This window comes from Erpetoichthys calabaricus, chromosome 11 (genome assembly GCF_900747795.2).
Source record: "Erpetoichthys calabaricus chromosome 11, fErpCal1.3, whole genome shotgun sequence".
Lineage (NCBI taxonomy): Eukaryota > Metazoa > Chordata > Cladistia > Polypteriformes > Polypteridae > Erpetoichthys > Erpetoichthys calabaricus.
Window position 1 is genome coordinate 75201002 of NC_041404.2, and position 20023 is coordinate 75221024.

Sequence of the window (20023 nt, forward strand, 5' to 3'; positions counted from 1 at the left end):
TAATAAAATAACAGTGGGAGGTCGAGCTTTTAGTTACAGGGCCCCTAAACTGTGGAATAGTCTGCCTGCTACTATAAGAGATGCCCCTTCGGTCTCAGCTTTTAAATCCCAACTGAAGACTCACTACTTCAGTTTAGCATATCCTGACTAGAGCTGCTGATTAACTGTACAGACTGCATCTCTGTTGTTAGTCATTAGCACTAAAACATAAGTAACATGATAGTTATAATTTGTTACTAACCCTCACCTATTCTGTTTCTCTTCTTGGTACTCAAATGTGGCACTTGGTGCCACAGCCCACCTGCCAAGTTGTTTTGCCTGCCTAAGGTAAAGTCATCCCTGATGGAGGATCACAGGAATCGTGGGGTAGAGGGGTCCTTTCATCGGATTGGCTGGCCGAGCACTGGCCAAATGGAGGAGGCAGCTTGATGGCTGAGGTCTCCAGGACTCTAAAAAAAATCCAAATCATATTATGTGATATCATCTACTGTTAAATTCTGCTCCATACTTGTAAAATTTGTATTTTTATAGCATATTGAGGATTTGTTCTGTTCTGTGTATTGTATTGACCCCCTTCTTTTTGACACCCACTGCACACCCAACCTACCTGGAAAGGGGTCTCTTTTTGAACTGCCTTTCCCAAGGTTTCTTCCATTTTTTCCCTACAAGGGTTTTTTTTTTTTGGGGAGTTTTTCCTTGTCTTCTTAGAGAGTCAAGGCTGGGGGGCCGTCGAGAGGCAGGGCCTGTTAACGCCCATTGCGGCACTTCTTGTGTGATTTTGGGCTATACAAAAATAAATTGTATTGTATAATAGAGTGAAAGGCTCATTACCATTGGATAGCTAAGGTTCAGCATTCCAATAATGTATAGTTATCTATGATTGGTCATTTATACTACTTGTCACAGCTATACATAAAATTCAAGAAATAAATTCTTGTGTGACTGCTCATCTTTACACACCATTATGTACAAGCTTCTGTAAGAGTGCATGGGGATAGTTTGTTTGTTGTGCAGTAAGATTCAAAGTTTGTACTAGGGACATGTCTTAGAAAAATTACAAAATGCTATAAACCTTGAGTTAAATTCTGATGACAGTTTTGACTCTAATCAGAATGACGCATTGGCTGAAGGCCTTGATGCTATGCTTTACATGCAAGTACTGCATATAGTACAACTCTGAAGCGTCATGGCATGTAATTTTTTCAGTTCAAGTGTCATGGATTCAATTATCATATCCAGATGCTGTCTGTTGCAAGTTCTCCCTTTGTTACTTTTCTGAGCAGTGTTTTTTTCAATTTCAGCTTAGAGTACCGATAAGGCTTATTATTAGCATACCGGGGAGTACTGTTACGGTGCACTTGTACCTCAAGAACTTTCTTGTGAGAACTCTCCCTTTGAGTGAATGTCACTATATCACGGCTCTTATATCACAAGCACTTGAGAAAAAAAAAAAAAGTCATTTCAGCTACTGAAATGCTGAAGGATTTGAGAGTGGCATGCAATATTTTTGTGCTGCTTCCAGTATCACCTGCTTCACCCTACCCCTAAAAATGCAGACCTGGGCATGACTGCAGTAGGGAAAGAGTGGCCTTTAGAAGTGGGCACTTGGTAAAGAAAGCACAATTAGAAATGTGATAGAGAAATCTTGCAGAGCTCTGTCAATTTCTTTTGGTGTAGGGGAGGGCGAGCAAAATATACCTTGAACAAGTCTAATGTGCTCACAACTCAGTGATGGTCACCAGCGACCCAAAGCGTCTGAGAAACACTGGTCTAGGTATATGTGACTAGCTCTAGGGCCAGGGCTGTTTCCTGCCATACACCCAGAGCTACCAGGAAAGGCATTGTCCCCACACCCATAACTCAGCACTAGAAGAAGTTGATATGAAAATGTATGCATGTAGTATGTTTATTCCTGATGTGAAATGCAGGTAAAAAGTAACAACACACTGAACTTCTATGGGGCAATTGGAACAGAAGGCAGGAGATGTGTAGATTGTAACGCAAAAAAAAAAAAAAAAACTTGTGTAAAATGTAAGGTTTCTCTGTGTCTAGTAGTAAACGAAACTGTTCCAATTACTGGCATGAAAAATAATTTTGGATGTAAAGGTTTGGATGAGTACGTAGTCTGTGTGTGTGTGTGCATACAATGTGAACACCAGAGGGCACTGTTGCTCCTCAAACCCAACAGACAGACACTGAGGACACAAGTTAAAAGCACCAAGATTGGTTTTACAGTAATCCCTCCTCCATCGCGGGGGTTGCGTTCCAGAGCCACCCGCGAAATAAGAAAATCCGCGAAGTAGAAACCATATGTTTATATGGTTATTTTTATATTGTCATGCTTGGGTCACAGATTTGCGCAGAAACACAGGAGGTTGTAGAGAGACAGGAACGTTATTCAAACACTGCAAACAAACATTTGTCTCTTTTTCAAAAGTTTAAACTGTGCTCCATGACAAGACAGAGATGACAGTTCCATCTCACAATTAAAAGAATGCAAACATATCTTCCTTTTCAAAGGAGTGCACGTCAGGAGAGAGAGAACAAAGCAAGCAGTCAAAAAAAAAATCAATAGGGCTGTTTAGCTTTTAAGTATGCGAAGCACCGCCGGTACAAAGCTGTTGAAGGCGGCAGCTCACACCCCCTCCGTCAGGAGCAGACAAAGAGAGAGCCAGAGAAAAATAAAGTCAAAAATCAATACATGCCCTTTGAGCTTTTAAGTATGCGAAGCACCATGCAGCATGTCCTTCAGGAAGCAGCTGCACACAGAAAGTAGCAACGTCCCTATCGTCTAGGTGTGCGAACAGCCCCCCTGCTCACACCCCCCTACGTCAGCGCAAGAGAGAGAGAGAGAGAGAGAAAGTAAGTTGGGTAGCTTCTCAGCCATCTGCCAATAGCGTCCCTTGTATGAAATCAACTGGGCAAACCAACTGAGGAAGCATGTACCAGAAATTAAAAGACCCATTGTCCGCAGAAACCCGCGAAGCAGCGAAAAATCCAAGATATATATTTAAATATGCTTACATATAAAATCCGCAATGGAGTGAAGCCACGAAAGGCGAAGTGCGATATAGCGAGGGATCACTGTATTCTTTCTTTAAATCGTCAGAGTGCTCTCCACCAACACAGCCACCAATAAATAAACAACAATGCCCACAATTATTCTCTTTTTCTCTTTCTTTTCTCCTCCACACCTCCCAGCACGCTTTGTCCACCTTCCACCCATTTCTGGCTCGCTGAGTGGGTTTAAGGTGATTCTTTTTATATTGGCTCACGTGGCCTGCCAGTACTTCCATAGCACCCCTTGGCAGCACCCATGGCACCCAACAGGGCTGAGATACAGAACTGCAAGTCCCATGGTGTCCTGTGAGAATCTGGGACACCGCCATAAATCAGGGGAGCTACCCTCTAGCGTCTCGGGGAAGGCAGTGCCCTAAAAAGCTGCCTTCCCCCATCCTTCCATATCCACTGGCCGTCTCTTACAATATATATTTTTTTCAGAAAAAAAATATAACTGCAACTAGTGCTGGGTGATAGAACAATTTCAATTTTTGATTGGGGAAAAAAAAAACTATAATTATGATAAATGTAGCCTATAAAAATCGATAAAACTTTTTCCTATAATATTTTTTAAATACATTGTGTTTTGATGGATAATGCCCGTGGCCTAATCATGCAGCATGTAGGCTTGGAGAAATGCCAGCACAACAGCCAATCATGATGCAATTTGCAAATTTGCCCATCCCCACAAAGAAGCTATGTTGTAAACATTAGCAACATGATCAGGTGTTTGGGAAATATGTCATGCAGCGAGGACATCCTGGTAAGCAAAGCAGAGGAGGAAAATCTGTTAACTGCTCGGAAAGAAATAGAACCAAAGAAAGGGCACACGTCATCAAAAGTTTGGAAGTGGTTCGGCTACATCAAATCAGACCAAGCTCAAATAAAGCAAGTATGCAAGATATGACACCGACAGAGCCCAACAAAGACAAATACAACAAACCTATTCCACCATTTTAAAAAATACCATCCAGTTGAATATGGTGAATGTCAAAAAAGAACCCTCGACTGATGCAGCTAGCAAGACTGTGAGCAGCAGTGCTGTTCCTAAACAGCAGACGATTATTTGCCACTATGAACCTATATATCAAAAATCAAAGAGGCATCAGGACATCACAAACGCGAACATGATGCCTGGGAGTGCTGTTGAAAAGAAGTCTTCAGGAAACTTTTGAAAATGATCAACTCAAGATTTAACCTTTCTAGCCAAAAACATTTTTCTCAGATGGTGCTTCGGCAGCTTTACGATGAATGTCTGGCGAAGGTAGAGGCTGCATTAAAAGATGCAAGATACTTTGCCACTGTGACATAGACTTGTGGTTGAGTCAGACATTGGAGTCTTGAGTAAGGCTTACTGTTCACTACATTGTCACAGAATGGAATTTACAGAGCAAATGGCTACAAACGGCATATTTTACTACGGATCACACGGCAGTAACTATTGCAATGGCACTAGAAGACACCTTGTCATCCTGTGGGCTTAGAGAGGACCACCAGGTGTTTATTGCTACGGACATCGGTGCAAATACTGTCAAGGCTGTGTTGCTGAAATATTAGTCTCTCGTTCAGTGCTTCTGACATAGATTGCACTTAGCAATTGGTAAGTAAACATTATTAGTGAATTCATTTACCATTTTAAATGTTTTGCATTTTGTTGCTTAAATTAAATTTTCAATACTAGCATTGCAATATAAGTGAATTGCTTCTACTACTAGACTAATTGTTAATTAACAACACATGAATATAGTTTTTTTTTTTTTGTTTGTTTTTTTTTTATATATAAATTGCTGTGTAGGCAGCTAGAAGAGATGGCAGAACTGAAAGAGTGATAGGATTTTAGAAAAAGCAGAAACATCTGGCTGAAGCTCAAAAGGAGTTTAATTTGCCCAAACATAAACATTAGAACAAAGGTAGATATTTATTGCAGCTAGTAATGCATATTTGCTTTGCATTGTTATGTTTGCAATTTATCATATTTGCACTGTTAAACTGTTTTGCACACTGGTTTTCTACATTGATAAGTTGCCATGTTACTGTAAGTCAATCATTCTGAAAAATTGCTAAAATGTACAGTTTATGAGCCACTTCTCAAAAATATATTTTACCTGCTTATTAATATATTTTTTATTTTAACTTGTTTATTCAGATATAGAAGTATAGATAACTCCTTAAAAAGTAATATGAAACTATACTGCGATAAGTATGTAGTCATGTAATGTAAAATGCAGTTTTTTGGAGAGAAATGCCAAAATTGCCACCACTTTGTGCTTTACTTAGTTGATATTGGTGTAAGCAAAGTTTTTTGTTAACCATGTAAACACTTTCTTTTATAAACCTAGAGTGTTATATTTAGGGATGCTCCAATCAGTTTTTTTGGGGCTGATACCAATTACCAATTTCATGTTTCTGAATTGCCCAATTCCAGTTTTTTTGAAAAACATTTTGCTCTAAGCACCCATCTAATAAGACACAAGCCTTATGTTCTATGGTAAAGTGTTTATAATTTAATTATAACATTACCGACCACAGGTGTTACTTGTTCAATTTTTATTGACAAAATGGAATTCTGTAGTCTTAGTTTTCAATGACCATAAAATTACTAAAATAAATAAAATTACCTTAAAATACGTGCTTTTTAATTAATAAATTATCTACAGAAAATAGATATCCTTGATACATATGGCATAAAAAAAATAAATGCTTCTCATAATTTCAAGCTCTCAAGATTGTTTAATTTTATTCTATAATGTACTAATCTCAAATACTCAATTTAAAATAAAATAAGTACTTTTCACAATTTGTCTAACAAATATTACATATATTTATTTACATTCATACATGCTTGAAACAGGAACAGCACGATTATTTATTGCAGCGGGAGCTACCACTCTCCAACAGCAAGCAGGCAGGGTCAGGCCCAGGTCAGTGGCCAAGTTATACTGTTCCCTGCATTTAGAATGTTCCTTGTGTCACCCATTATTTGAGCTTGCAGCGCAACCATGATCGGCTTGTAGTTGCTTCCATGGCACTATGCTGCTGTGCTGCGAACCTGTGAAGCAGAGAAGCAGCCCTCCACAGACATGCAATCGCGCTTCGGTGTGTCGTCCCACTTTGGTTGGGGTTCCCAAAAGAGTTCAGAAACCTCACTATATCTTTATATATAACACCGTGTCTGTTCATTTGTCTGTCCAGGATTTTAAATCAACTGTAGCTCGCAAACCGTTTGACCTATTGACCTGAAATTTGGTTCAAATATACTATGTGACCTCTACTGTCCGTAGACCTCTACGGACCTCCAAGGTTATTCCTCTTTTTATTTTGTTGTAAAATCAACTCTTGGCAGCAGCCCAGCCAGCAGGGTGCCGTTCTCATTCCTACCACCTTTGCTGTCACTTCCCCTACCTCTTCATATCTTAAGTCATTCTTGAAGCAGATTGAAGACTTAAGTGCCAGCTTAAGTGAAAAATGAAAAGTAATTGCAACACAAACACTGACTTAATCAGTTTTAACATGTAAAGATGCAGACGAAAGAAGAGAAGAAGCGGGCCGCTAGGGTGGCGAAAAGAAGAGCTGCTCAGGAAACAGCAAGCGCATCAACCTCTAAGCAAACGAGTGATAAAACTCAAGTCAAGTGTATTCACTGCACGTTATCATGCAGTGTGCCGTTACTGGTGTGTGTGTGTGTATATATATATATATATATATATATATATATATATATATTAGTGTAAGAAAAGGTGCTATATTGCACCTGACCCGACACAGATTGACATGGAGGCTTGTGTAAAACAAATAAACTATTTATTTTTCTTCAGCTGGAGGGCATGTCTTCCCCGTAATCCCTCCAGCCACAACACAGTCCCAAACACAGTACACTAAGCACCACTAACTCACTCCTTCTTCTTCTTCTTCCACCACCACTCCTCCGCAAGCTTTGTCCTCCTCCTCCCAACTCTGGCCGCTGAGTGGTGGTCGCTGACTCCCTTTATTGTTCACCCGGAAGTGCTCCAGGTGTTTGATCGCAGAGTTCCAGCTGCACTTCCGGGCGTGACAAATATGCCACCCACGCGGGCTCAGGAGTCCCATGGAGCCCTGTGGGAATCCGAGGCACCGATCCAACCCGCGGGGGCGGCCATCTAGCATCCGGGTGGGGATATTGCACTGTCCAGGGCTGATCCCCTTGAATATAGTGTGCAGCCGGACACCGGCCGCCTGCCACAATAATATATATATTATATACACATATACACACACACACACAGTGCATCTGGAAAGTATTCACAGTGCATCACTTTTTCCACATTTTGTTATGTTACAGCCTTATTCCAAAATGGATTAAATTCATTTTTTTCCTCAGAATTCTACACACAACACCCCATAATAACAACGTGAAAAAAGTTTGAGATTTTTGCAAATTTATTAAAAATAAAAAAATTGAGAAAGCACATGTACATAAGTATTCATAGCCTTTGCTCAATAATTTGTCGATGCACCTTTGGCAGCAATTACAGCCGCAAGTCTTTTTGAATATGATGCCACAAGCTTGGCACACCTATCCTTGGCCAGTTTTGCCCATTCCTCTTTGCAGCACCTCTCAAGCTCCATCAGGTTGGATGCTAAACACAATCTAGTTTGCTGTCCAAATTCACACAATCAATGTCAGTGACAAAACTAAACTTTGAATTAAAGTAGCTTTTCTTGCTGTTTGTCGAATTGCACGGGACAACACGTCTGATTCACTTTTCTCTGTTTATTACTCCACCCTCTTTAAAGTAAACAAATGATAATGTTCCAGTATTTTCTTCCTGGTAAAGTCTGCCTTACGGCTCTTTGTAGACAGGACGTTTGCAGTAGGGAAAAGAAAAAAAAAAAAAAATATGCTGAACTACCATAATACCTCACGTAAACGAGTATAACAACTAAATCACCATAAAACTTAGTTGGCTTAGATTGAGTCTTTCAAAGTTACAATAGGCCAATTTGGATTAGCAGCTGATTGATCGGAGCATCACTAGACTTACTTCTCTCTAGCCATTTACAGCTCCTTTATTAAATAAGCAGAATAACTGCCATGGTTTTATAATGCCAAACACCCCTTAGGGCAATAAGATGTTAAAGACTGTTGCAGGAAGCCACAACCATTCACAAGAAAAACCAACCCCAGATTTTATGCCAGTTCATTATAGGGCACAGTGACCAAACTCAAAATTCAAACTCAAAACAGGCCAGTTTCAAGTCACCAATTAAACTAACTGCATGGATGTGGACTACAGAAAGAAATCATTGAGTACACAGTGAACACATATAAGATCCAAAAAGGTACAAGCTGGAAATGAACCAGGGACCATGTGCTGCAGTACCAGCCATTGCATGTTACAAGAAAATCATTGTCTACAGTTCAATAAACATCTCCAGCTAAAAACCCTGGACAAAAGACATCTAAAGCTATCTTTATACTGCACTGTTTCTCACTCCTGCTCAACAAAATAAAACTGCCAACCTATACAGTAATGAACTCAGGAGTTCATTCCATAGATTTCATACCTAATGCTCTCTTAGGGTACTTGTAATATAGATATAGGACTATAGTTATCCTTCAAATCTTCACTCCTGAAATGCATGAAGAGAGTGCATCTTGGCCATGTTTATTCCCTGGTTCATTAAGCGTTCAAATTACCTGATCACAACACATGATTTAAATCAATTAAGAACCTTACAGCATTTCAGGGAGCTTTATTCATTCGTTTGTATAGACATCCCACAACTACAATGTCATACTTCATGCAAGCATATTATATCCAGATATCAATTGCAGTTCATCCATCCATCTATCCATCCTCTTCCGCTTATCCGAAGTCGGGTCGCGGGGGGCAGCAGCTTGTGCAGAGATACCCAGACTTCCCTCTCCCCGGCCACTTCTTCTAGCTCTTCCGGGAGAATTCCGAGGCGTTCCCAGGCCAGCCGGGAGACATAGTCCCTCCAGCATGTCCTGGGTCTTCCCCGGGGCCTCCTCCCGATTGGACGTGCCCGGAACACCTCACCAGGGAGGCGTCCAGGAGGCATCCTGATCAGATGCCCAAGCCACCTCATCTGACTCCTCTCGATGCGGAGGAGCAGCGGCTCTACTCTGAGCCCCTCCCGGATGACTGAGCTTCTCACCCTATCTTTAAGGGAGAGCCCAGACACCCTGCGGAGGAAACTCATTTCAGTCGCTTGTATTCGCGATCTCGTTCTTTTGGTCACTACCCATAGCTCATGACCATAGGTGAGGGTAGGAACATAGATGGACTGGTAAATTGAGAGCTTTGCCTTACGGGCTCAGCTCCTTTTTCACCACGACAGACTGATGCAGAGCCCACATCACTGCACCGATCCGCCTGTCGATCTCCATTCTTCCCTCACTCGTGAACAAGACCCTGAGATACTTGAACTCCTCCACTTGGGGCAGGATCTCGTTCCCAACCCTGGAGGCCAATCCACCCTTTTCCGGCTGAGGACCATGGTCTCGGATTTGGAGGTGCTGATTACCATCCCAGCCACTTCACACTCAGCTGCGAACCGATCCAGAGAGAGCTGAAGATCACGGCCTGATGAAGCAAACAGGACAACATCATCTGCAAAAAGCAGTGACCCAATCCTGAGTCCAACAAACCGGACCCCCTCAACACCCTGGCTGCGCCTAGAAATTCTGTCCATAAAAGTTATGAACAGAATCGGTGACAAAGGGCAGCTCTGGCGGAGTCCAACTCTCACTGGAAACGGGTTCGACTTACTGCCGGCAATGCGGACCAAGCTCTGACACCGGTTTGTACAGGGACCGAACAGCCCTTATCAGGGGGTCCGGTACCCCATACTCTCGGAGCACCCCCCACAGGATTCCCCGAGGGACATGGTCGAACGCCTTTTCCAAGTCCATAAAACACATGTAGACTGGTTGTGCGAACTCCCATGCACCCTCCAGGATTCTGCTAAGGGTGTAGAGCTGGTCCACTGTTCCGCGACCAAGACAAAAATCACACTGTTCCTCCTGAATCCGAGGTTCAACTATCTGACGGACCCTCCTCTCTAGAACCCCCGAATAGACTTTTCCAGGGAGGCTGAGGAGTGTGAACCCTCTGTAGTTGGAACACACCCTTCGGTCCCCTTTCTTAAAGAGGGGGACCACCACCCCGGTCTGCCAATCCAGAGGAACTGTCCCTGATGTCCATGCGATGTTGCAGAGACGTGTCAACCAAGACAGCCCTACAACATCCAGAGCCTTGAGGAACTCCGGGCGTATCTCATCCACCCCCGGGGCCCTGCCACCAAGGAGTTTTTTGACCACCTCGGTGACCTCAGTCCCAGAGATGGGGGAGCCCACCTCCAAGTCCCCAGGCTCTGCTTCCTCATTGGAAGGCATGTTAGTGGGATTGAGGAGGTCTTCGAAGTACTCCCCCCACCGACCCACAACGTCCCGAGTCGAAGTCAGCAGCGCACCATCCCCACCATATACAGTGTTGACACTGCACTGCTTCCCCCTCCTGAGACGCCGGACGGTGGACCAGAATCTCCTCGAAGCCGTCCGAAAGTCGTTCTCCATGGCCTCCCCAAACTCCTCCCATGCCCGAGTTTTTGCCTCAGCAACCACCAAAGCCGCATTCCGCTTGGCCTGCCGGTATCTATTAGCTGCCTCCAGAGTCCCCACAGGACAAAAGGGACCGGTAGGACTCCTTCTTCAGCTTGACAGCATCCCTCACCGCCGGTGTCCACCAATGGGTTCGGGGATTGCCGCCACGACAGGCACCGACCACCTTACGGGCCACAGCTCCGGTCAGCCGCCTCAACAATAGAGGCACGGAATATGGCCCATTCGGACTCAATGTCCCCCACCTCCTTCGGGACATGGTCGAAGTTCTGCCGGAGGTGGGAGTTGAAGCTACTTCTGACAGGGGGCTCTGCCAGACGTTCCCAGCAGACCCTCACAACACGTTTGGGCCTACCAGGCCTGACCGGCATCCTCCCCCACCATCGAAGCCAACTCACCACCAGGTGGTGATCAGTTGACAGCTCCGCCCCTCTCTTCACCCGAGTGTCCAAGACATTTTTTGCAGTTCAAAAAAGTTTCAAATTAAAAAGAACAAGTATAAGGCAACAGAAACAGTCCCAAATCTAACCCTGAAAAAGGAAAACTAATTCCAAATCAATCTGGCCAAAGACGACCTGATTGGTTAATGTTTGGACACATTTTATAAAAATGTAGCCCCTTGTTAAGAACCAGCTTCAAATGTTTAATATACAGGTGGGTTTCAGGATACCACAATTCCGTAGACAATGAATGAACATCAGGGCTGGGTATTGGCACTGATGCCCCGATTCGATTTTGATTTCGATTTACAATGTCCCAATTTGATTTGATATTAATTTTATCTTGATTAATTATATCGGTGCATGCTAATTTAAAGTGGAGGCTTTTTTATAGATTAGTTAACCACGGCATTGAGAACATTAATATATTGTGACAAATTTCAGTAACTTTATTAGATGGGTGTCTATATAGTGACTTCATAACATATGCATGAGCATGGAATAACATTTAAGAAGAAATACTTGATTAGTAATGAACAGTTAAGATCAGTATTTGGAAGATGTGGAACAAAATATCATTGCTTTTTTAAAAGGAGAAAAAAAACTTTTTCACAGCACTGCACTCATTCAAAATTCACTATAATTTAACTAACATATGTATTTCCACATCAGAGTCCACACATATTATGAGGGGCACCTTGTTTTAATACAATGCAACACATCCACTTTATAAAACATCTATATCATCTTCTGAAAAATACTATAAAATAATCAAATATTGCTTCTTAAGTAATAAGTATGTTATTCAATAACCAATTCTGTTACCTATTTTTATTCCCCTATTGGACATTTAAAATGATCGGAGTCTTACATATAAAGCAGGCTGTAAACAATCTTGCCGTCTTGCATGTATGTTATTATCCAGTTGACGCGTAGTAACCACAAGGGGCGCCAGACAGCCCCAGACACCGCAATGCAGTCCACAATATCCATCCATCCATCCATTTTCCAACCCGCTGAATCCAAACACAGGGTCACGGGGGTCTGCTGGAGCCAATCCCAGCCAACACAGGGCACAAGGCAGGAACCAATCCCGGGCAGGGGTGCCAACCCACCGCAGGACACACACAAACACACCCACACACCAAGCACACACTAGGGTCAATTTAGAATCGCCAATCCGCCTAACCTGCATGTCTTTGGACTGTGGGAGGAAACCAGAGCGCCCGGAGGAAATCCACGCAGACACGGGGAGAACATGCAAACTCCACGCAGGGAACCCGGGAAGGTCCCCAGGTCTCCCAACTGTGAGGCAGCAGCGCTACCCACTGCGCCACCGTGCCGCCCAGTCCACAATATAACAAGATAAATGCAATAGAGTTTTTATTCCACATAGCACCTTCCAATGAACACCTCTCCAACAATTTGCCAGAATCTTATATATAAAGCAGACTGTAACAATCTTGCGGTCTTGTATGTATGTTGTCATCCAGTTGATGCTCCAAACATTTGTGGTGTGCTTCATAAAAGCAACCAACAGTTTTATCATGAAAAATCCGTAGTATTATTTGTTTGTCATTTAATATTTGATTTTGTTAACTATATTTTCATCTTGTATTATTCTTATTGTAGCAATGTTGTATTAATTTAATTGACTTTTTCATCATCAAAAACTCTGTGTGTAAAAACTTATTACTACACCACAAAACAAAAATTAATCTGTCAAGTTGTGTTTTTTTAATTACATTTTTCTCAAACAATTAAAAAAAAAACTTTATTTTCCTCCTGGACAACAGCTAGTATTTCAGCTAGTTAAAGATAAAGCAGGAAGACTCGTGGCTTTCTATAATTCTACAAGTTAGGGCCAGTTTATATTTCCGGCTCAGAATGCGTAAGCGCAGGCATCATGGCTGCCACACACTCCCAGCATTCATTGATGCATCCTCTGGGCAAGACCTCAGAAATTAATGCAACATGTGTGTGAGTTGCAGTACCATCATAAAATCGGGGGATGGGGGAGATGAGTTTGGGGCACAGTGTGTTCAAACTGGAACGGGACGTCAGAATCTTTGTTTACTATCAACATGTGACAGAAAGCCACTTTGCAGAACTTACAGGATCAGTGCTTCAGTGCTTGATGAATCTTTCGCTGTGGTGAAGCAAATCATCAGACTCAAATTCTGTTTCTCGCATAGGCAATACAAACATGCATACTCCTCATTGTAATGACGCAATACATACATACCATCTTCTGTGCTTTTTTTTTTTTTTTTTGCACCTTCTCAACAGCATCATAATATATAATCATTCAAGTAGAACATCGTAAACAACATCTTAAAACCAACCCTGTTGTTAATCGCTATGTGCTTCTGGGGTTTCCTCCTGCACTGACAGCAGCAGCAGGCAGTGATTGCCACACAGAACATATTTAATTTATGATATTCAAGCTCTCTGTACATTTAGAATCCTTAGATTTATACTTGATATCACTTTCATGATGAAATGTGTTAAAGAATGTATGTTACATCGTACAGATATATCGTTAACTTCATTTAAAAAATTAATACTGTTAATAATTACACATATGGGGCAGCACGGTGGCGGCATAGTAGTGCTGCTACCTCGCAGGGAGTCATGTCCCTGGAGTTCCCTACCTGGTGTTTGCATGTTTTTCTGGTGGGTTTCCAGAGTGTACTCTGGTTTCCTTCCAAGGAAATGCAGGTTTGGGGATTGGGGAACGTAAAAGAAAAAGAACCGGCCATCATGACTGACAATGCCATGATTCGTATGGTGCAACTCATGAAGGTATTCACGTCGGCTGCTTTGTGCACAAGCTCACTTTAGTAGAACAGGCTGCTCTGAAAATTTCAACAACTGCACATATGCTTGGCTGGGTGAGGTGCATTGCAAACTTTTTCCACCAAAGCAGTACAGCTAACCATGTGCTTTAAGAGAAGCAATATTTATTGGACTTGCCAACACAAAAACTCATGATTGATGCAGTCGTGCGATGAAACACTCATTAGAAATGCTAGAAAGGTTTTTGGAAAAACAGCCAGTTATCTAAGCAGCTCTGCATAATGTATAGGCAACCAGGTTGCTCCCGCCATGTTTGGTATGCAGTGTGTGTGTCTGTAACACAGTCATTTTTAATATAGTGACATATAGTGACAAGTGATTATCACATAGGAATCTGCTGCACTGGATGTTCAGCTGTCACAAGTTAGGGCTACTGTCTCTGCTGACCTGAGAGATGTGGCAATGATTGCTTAAAATCTTCATAAAGCCTAGGTACAATAACTTCACTCCTTTGCTATCTGGTTGGAATAGTATACTGCTGCACAAAAACCTTGATAATTTGTAAAAAGCCCTCGTTTTTAACAATTCTATATATTTACAGTTAACAACTGCTACAGATTCTGTTATTTTTTTGGACATGAGGCAAATTAAATGGAAGCTTGGCGATACCCGCCAACTCCAGTGTGGATTGTTTAGGCACTACTCGTCTGGATGTCGACTGAGATTACATTTATGGGTGACGTTGAGATAATTGATTTTTCAAATTTGTTGTGTTACAACAATACTTAACTTCTGTGCTGCACAGCTTACATAAGGCTTTTATTGTTTTTCACTGACTCACTGTTTGAATCTGTAGGAAGTCAGCACATCTAGTCAAAGTGTCAAAGGCGCCAATTATATAGTAAAGTGCTTTTCCCATTGAAAGCCTTAAAAGGCACATTAGTGACATCTACTGGATCGAATGCCAAAAACAAATATAAGCAAAAAATCTACATATAGTAATTGAGCAGGACAGAGATTCAAAAGATCAAGCTTGAGACAGTGAGAATCAATATCGAATCATTAAAATGAAAAATAACGATTAATCAGAAAAATCAATATTTTTACCCAAGCCTAATGAGCATACAAAACCCCCCACATTTTTTTTCCAATTGAGTTTAAAATACTTCTAAAGATCTAAATCAGATGATTTTCACTAAAAAATCAGCACAAATTGGCCGATCACAAAAATCTTTTCAGCCCCTGCTTTTCTAAGCTTTACATTAATTTAGTTGCAGTGCTCCATTACACAAGGTATTACAGTAGTTGACCAAGCACATTTTTTTTCACCCAACTTTCTGCAGTGTAAAGAAAGAGCAGCAAATCAAGGTTTATTTCACAAGACAGCTTAGCCATTATGTTAAAGAAAGTGGAATAATAAACTGCGAAAAAGGAGTCGGAGAAGACATCCTGAGCAATTATACAAACTACAAGGAAAGCTACTTTATTTAATTCAGATCTTCTTATTTTGTCCTTTAAATTAAAATGGACACCATTTCAGTTTGGACAGCGAGCTTGTTTTAAGTGCAGCAGCTTACATTATTAACTGAAAAAAGAAAGACTAATTTGAAATTGCTGCTTAGTAAATAACAGGCTTGTTAGCTTAGCAGCAAAATGTGTCTTTAACTTATAAACTTGTAAAGCATTTTAGTCTTGGGTCTTCTTGATAAACAACTTATGAACATTTGGTACATTTATGGCTTTTTTGGGCTTTTTAAAGATGTGTACTGTGTTTATTATTTGTTGCTGTGTGTCATACAGCATAAGTCTTAATAAGAAGCTAGAACTGCATTACTATAATGGTAATTTGTATTTATTATTACACCTCAAGAATTATGAATGTCTATCTGATACACTGAAGAAAAAACACCTGTATAAATATTATAAATGTATATTTTAACAGCAGAAAAGCTGTGCAATTAATTAAAAACTATTAAAATCTATAAATGCACATACAATTTACAAGTAAGCACTGTTTAATTGCCAATATCAATTGATTGTGACAAATATCTTTATTTTTTTGTTGTTACTTTTTTTTTTTAATTAAGCCTTGTTTCAGTGTTTTTTACTTACTGCATATTTCAACCTCTTTTAAATGAGTAGCACCTTCAGCATGTAAGTAAAGTAGTACATGTTTTTGCTTTTTTTTTTTTTGTTTAAATTAAACTAACATTTTCAGTGCAAGTCAGAATTTAAAACAAAATTGGATGACGAGTATGCACAGGACCAGAACTCATACATAACCAGAAGTCTTCATAAATGAAAGGTGAGGCAAATCTTCAGTTCAAATATCTGATCCCGTTTGAACACACTTTCTTTTCATTTACTACTCTGATTTTCTTGAAGTACTTATTTAACAATATTTTAGCAAAAAATGCATGAACCTTGGATATTGTGAGCATACAAACGGATAAATTATAAGCAGGTTATGCAATACAAGTAAATTGAGATTTTTCACATGGATGTTTTAATACTGTTTGCAGTTGTTCAGTACTGGCCACCCACAGGGCCATCATTTCAGCCCCTTGTAGCATAAACATTGTGATCTCCATTTACCATGAAAACATTAATCTGACATCACTACAAACAAAATGAAGTAAATCATGTAATCTTACAACTCCCTTAATCCAGACCACAGGAGCCACAGCCAACATAGGGCACAAGGCTGGAGCAAACCATGGACAAGGCGCCGGTCCATTATGAACACACACACACACACACACACAAACACAAACTAGGGCCAATTAAGCATCACCAGTTCACCCTACCTGCATGTCTTTGGGCAGTGGGGGGGGACCGGAGCACCCATAGAAACCAATGCCAATATGGAGAGAACATGCAAGTTCCATGCAGGGAGGACACAGGACGCAAGGCAGTAGTGCTGCCACTGCACTGCTATGTCACTCCATGTAGAGTAAGAAGCAGATTTAAAAGTTTTTGGTGGGAGTAATCCTTTAAATGAGGAGAAGGATCAGCTCTTTCGTGTGTGTGGGCAGGTTTGCTTATTGGCTTTAACAGGAAAGGGTTTCCACAGGTTAGGCTAGGACTATTCACAACCATGCTAAACCATAATGAATAGATCATTCTATAGGGGTAGATGTGTGAAAACTGAAGATTCTAGTGACAACAAGCTGCAGAATCTACATCAGACTGAAGTTAAATCAACATCAAAAGCACTAGCTGTCTACAGAATTAATATATTGAGGGGGAAGTGTTCAAGTTTATTTGGGGATAAATCATGGAGGGCATGTAAGGCAAATGAGTTTTTCTTTCTGGTAAACCTTGGTTTTGTGTAAAACCACACCCCCATCTGGGAGGAGGGGCCTCACACCTGGTGCCCTTTCTCCAATGATCTGAACATTGGTCATTATAAAGTGACTTTGTTGAAATTTCTAATAAAATCATCTGGCAAGTACCAGGCTCCAGCACACTCACACACAGAGTGCATTATAATGGATCCCTCTTTTCAGATAAAGACATGCATTGTGTGCTGCTGCGATGTATCTATGGGAAACCAGCACCCTACTGAACATGTTATAAACATCCCAAAGCTGTAATGTAATTTCCCCAGGAATGAATGATAGCAACCATTTGACACGATCAAAGTGCAGTCTTTTCTTGACTTTCTATGACATTTAGATATACTTCTTATCCCTGGCCGCCCTAATCCACGATTATAGTACACATCCATCGTATTTCTCAATGTATCATTTGCCAGTTTTCATTCGTAAATACTCTGTGATTGTACCCAAGACTGTCAACGTAGGTATATTAAAACAGGGAATGAATTAATGATCATCTGTGGTACCAGACTGGCAAAGAACTGCAGAGATGTGGCTAAGCTGAGGGCTGGCGTATTGCCGACTGGCTTTTACTGCCAGGGTGTACTGGCCTTGTGGAGGATGGAGGGCGGCTCCGATTTTCCATTAGTTCTTTTCAAAGTCGGCCACGCAGATCGGGCTCATGCGAAATTCCTAATGCTCTTGCAGGCTACTGCGGCACAATGCGCTACCAGGAGCGTATATTACAGTTAATCGACCACCTTGTAACTTGTTAACATTCCTTAATGAGACACTACGTCCACCCCCTCCCAGTCTACTGAGGGCGAAACCTCAAAAAGTGCATCTCAAAAGGAGTTCGATGTTCTCATTTATAATTTTCATTGAAGGACGCAATTGTGATCCTTGTGGCGATATGAGAGAAAACGGGGCGCGCCAACAACCGGTTATAAATGAGGGCGTCGCTTTCCTCCACTACTTTGAAACTATTAAGTGTCGTGCTGTTTGATGGGTTGTTTTAAAACGCAGTGTGTGCCTCGAGTCAGGGTGGCACAGTGGTTTGCGCAACCGTCACACAACAAAGTGGAAGAGAATTCGACTCCAGGCGGGTTTCCGCTTTGGCGAAGTTCTGCGTGCAGACTGGGTTTCTCCCACGACTCCAAAACGCACAATTTACATTAATTGGTGATTTGCAGTGGGCCGCCTTGGTGTGCATACACACACATTCCCTAACGGACTAGTTCCTGCCGTATTCGGTTCAGCAACTGCTGTCATAAACTCCGCCCCACCCTGGTAGAAAGAGCGGATTCAGAAAATGGATGGCGTCTCGGGAGGCGATAAAGCAAAAATACGCCTACCAAAGCTGAATTATTTCGGTGTCTAAAATCTTCAGATAGTGTTAAATAAAAAAAAAAAAAGAAACGTGATTTTTCTGCATATACGTTTAACAGTTGACAGTCTTCGCTTTACATAACAAAATATAATTTCTTAACGTGTACCTTATATGCAGCATAACGTAAATGTTTAAGCGATATTCTGAGCCGTGAAAAAAGTGGCTTAAACAGATCGTTGCGTCGACAGTGCTCGATTATAAATACTCAGAAGGCGCCGTTTAAAGAAACTCAAGCGACAGGAGATCCGCCCAAGTCTCCGTACGTGCCGCGCACACCTCCTGGCTTAAACGATCAGACAGGGCCACTTGTTGCGCGCTTCTTTCTGTCAAGTCGCGCTGGCTTTTCTTCGTGCTTCCTTTGACTAACGCTGCAACAACGAACTAAATCACAGTTACCTCTTGCTTCTTGGGTTACAGTATATGGCAGATTGTATAGAGGCCAACTGCTTTTATAATATGTGCCATAAACAGAGACACGTGGACAGGTTGATAACTTACAATTTCAGCTGCCAAAATGCGCCCCTTCGTCGTCCTCAGGTAACTCTGGAACCTGTCCATACACGAAACCTGTCCTCCACCGTCGTTTCCTTCGGCCATATCTACAGCTCCCGGGCCCCCAGTTCGCGTACCAATAGTAGTCCAAGTCGATCTCTCCGACAGGAACACTCGTCAGTTTCACCCAGTGAAGAACTTCACCAAATCCTAACAACTCCGAGTCGCGTTTGTCCAGGCAGATCCACGCTACACACTTTCGTACGTCATAAAGTCTGCTCCACGCCTTATACGACCAGACCTTCTGTAGAAAGGGGAGGAGGGTGGGGTTACTGCCGCGAAGCGCCTGCCTGCTTTTGCTTGCTAAGAGTTATGCATTTCTCTTATCAACCCACATGTATTCTTTCATTTTTGTCTCGCAGATGGCATATTTTCCTCCGCCTGTACAGTTCCCAATACAACAGAAGAAACATTTACGTTAATAAGAGATATTTAAGTGATGCCGTAAAATTAGGACAGCAGTTGAGACTAGTCCAGTACTTGTTCAGAGAAAATGAACAAGTACCTCAATCTGGAGTCGATTTGTTGCACAGAACTGTTCACAAGGCTTAAGCAATGGGAGGGTAGCAGTGAGTGGGTGCTACAAAGCAAAATGAGCTGGTGCTGCAGAGTGGGAAGACTAAAAAAAACATGGCCTTTGTGGTAAAAATGTGTGTGTTTGGCACACAGTGGGATGTGCAGAAAGGAATCAAGTGCAGGCAGTTGGCTGTGGGGTTTACCAGATTACAGTGAGATATTTCTTGTCATTTTGGCAATTAATGTCTGGTCTTAATATGAAGGAGGTGCAACCCAGCATTAACACACAGGAGAAAATGCTTTTATATTTTTAAAAAATAGT

General features: G+C 41.7%; 2 protein-coding genes across 2 annotated transcripts in view; one reads left to right on the forward strand and one right to left on the reverse strand.

The window, feature by feature from the left end:
• The window catches only part of plp2b (proteolipid protein 2b), a 74474-nt gene extending 55015 nt beyond the window's left edge, over positions 1 to 19459 (reverse strand). The window contains exon 1 of the mRNA XM_028813368.2: positions 19132 to 19459. Within this exon, the coding sequence (XP_028669201.1) occupies positions 19132 to 19230 (99 nt within the window). The 5' untranslated portion in view covers positions 19231 to 19459. The remainder of the gene's footprint in view (positions 1 to 19131) is intronic.
• prickle3 (prickle homolog 3) overlaps positions 1 to 20023 on the forward strand; it is a 296269-nt gene that overhangs the window by 117969 nt on the left and 158277 nt on the right. The gene's annotated exons all lie outside the window — the stretch shown is intronic.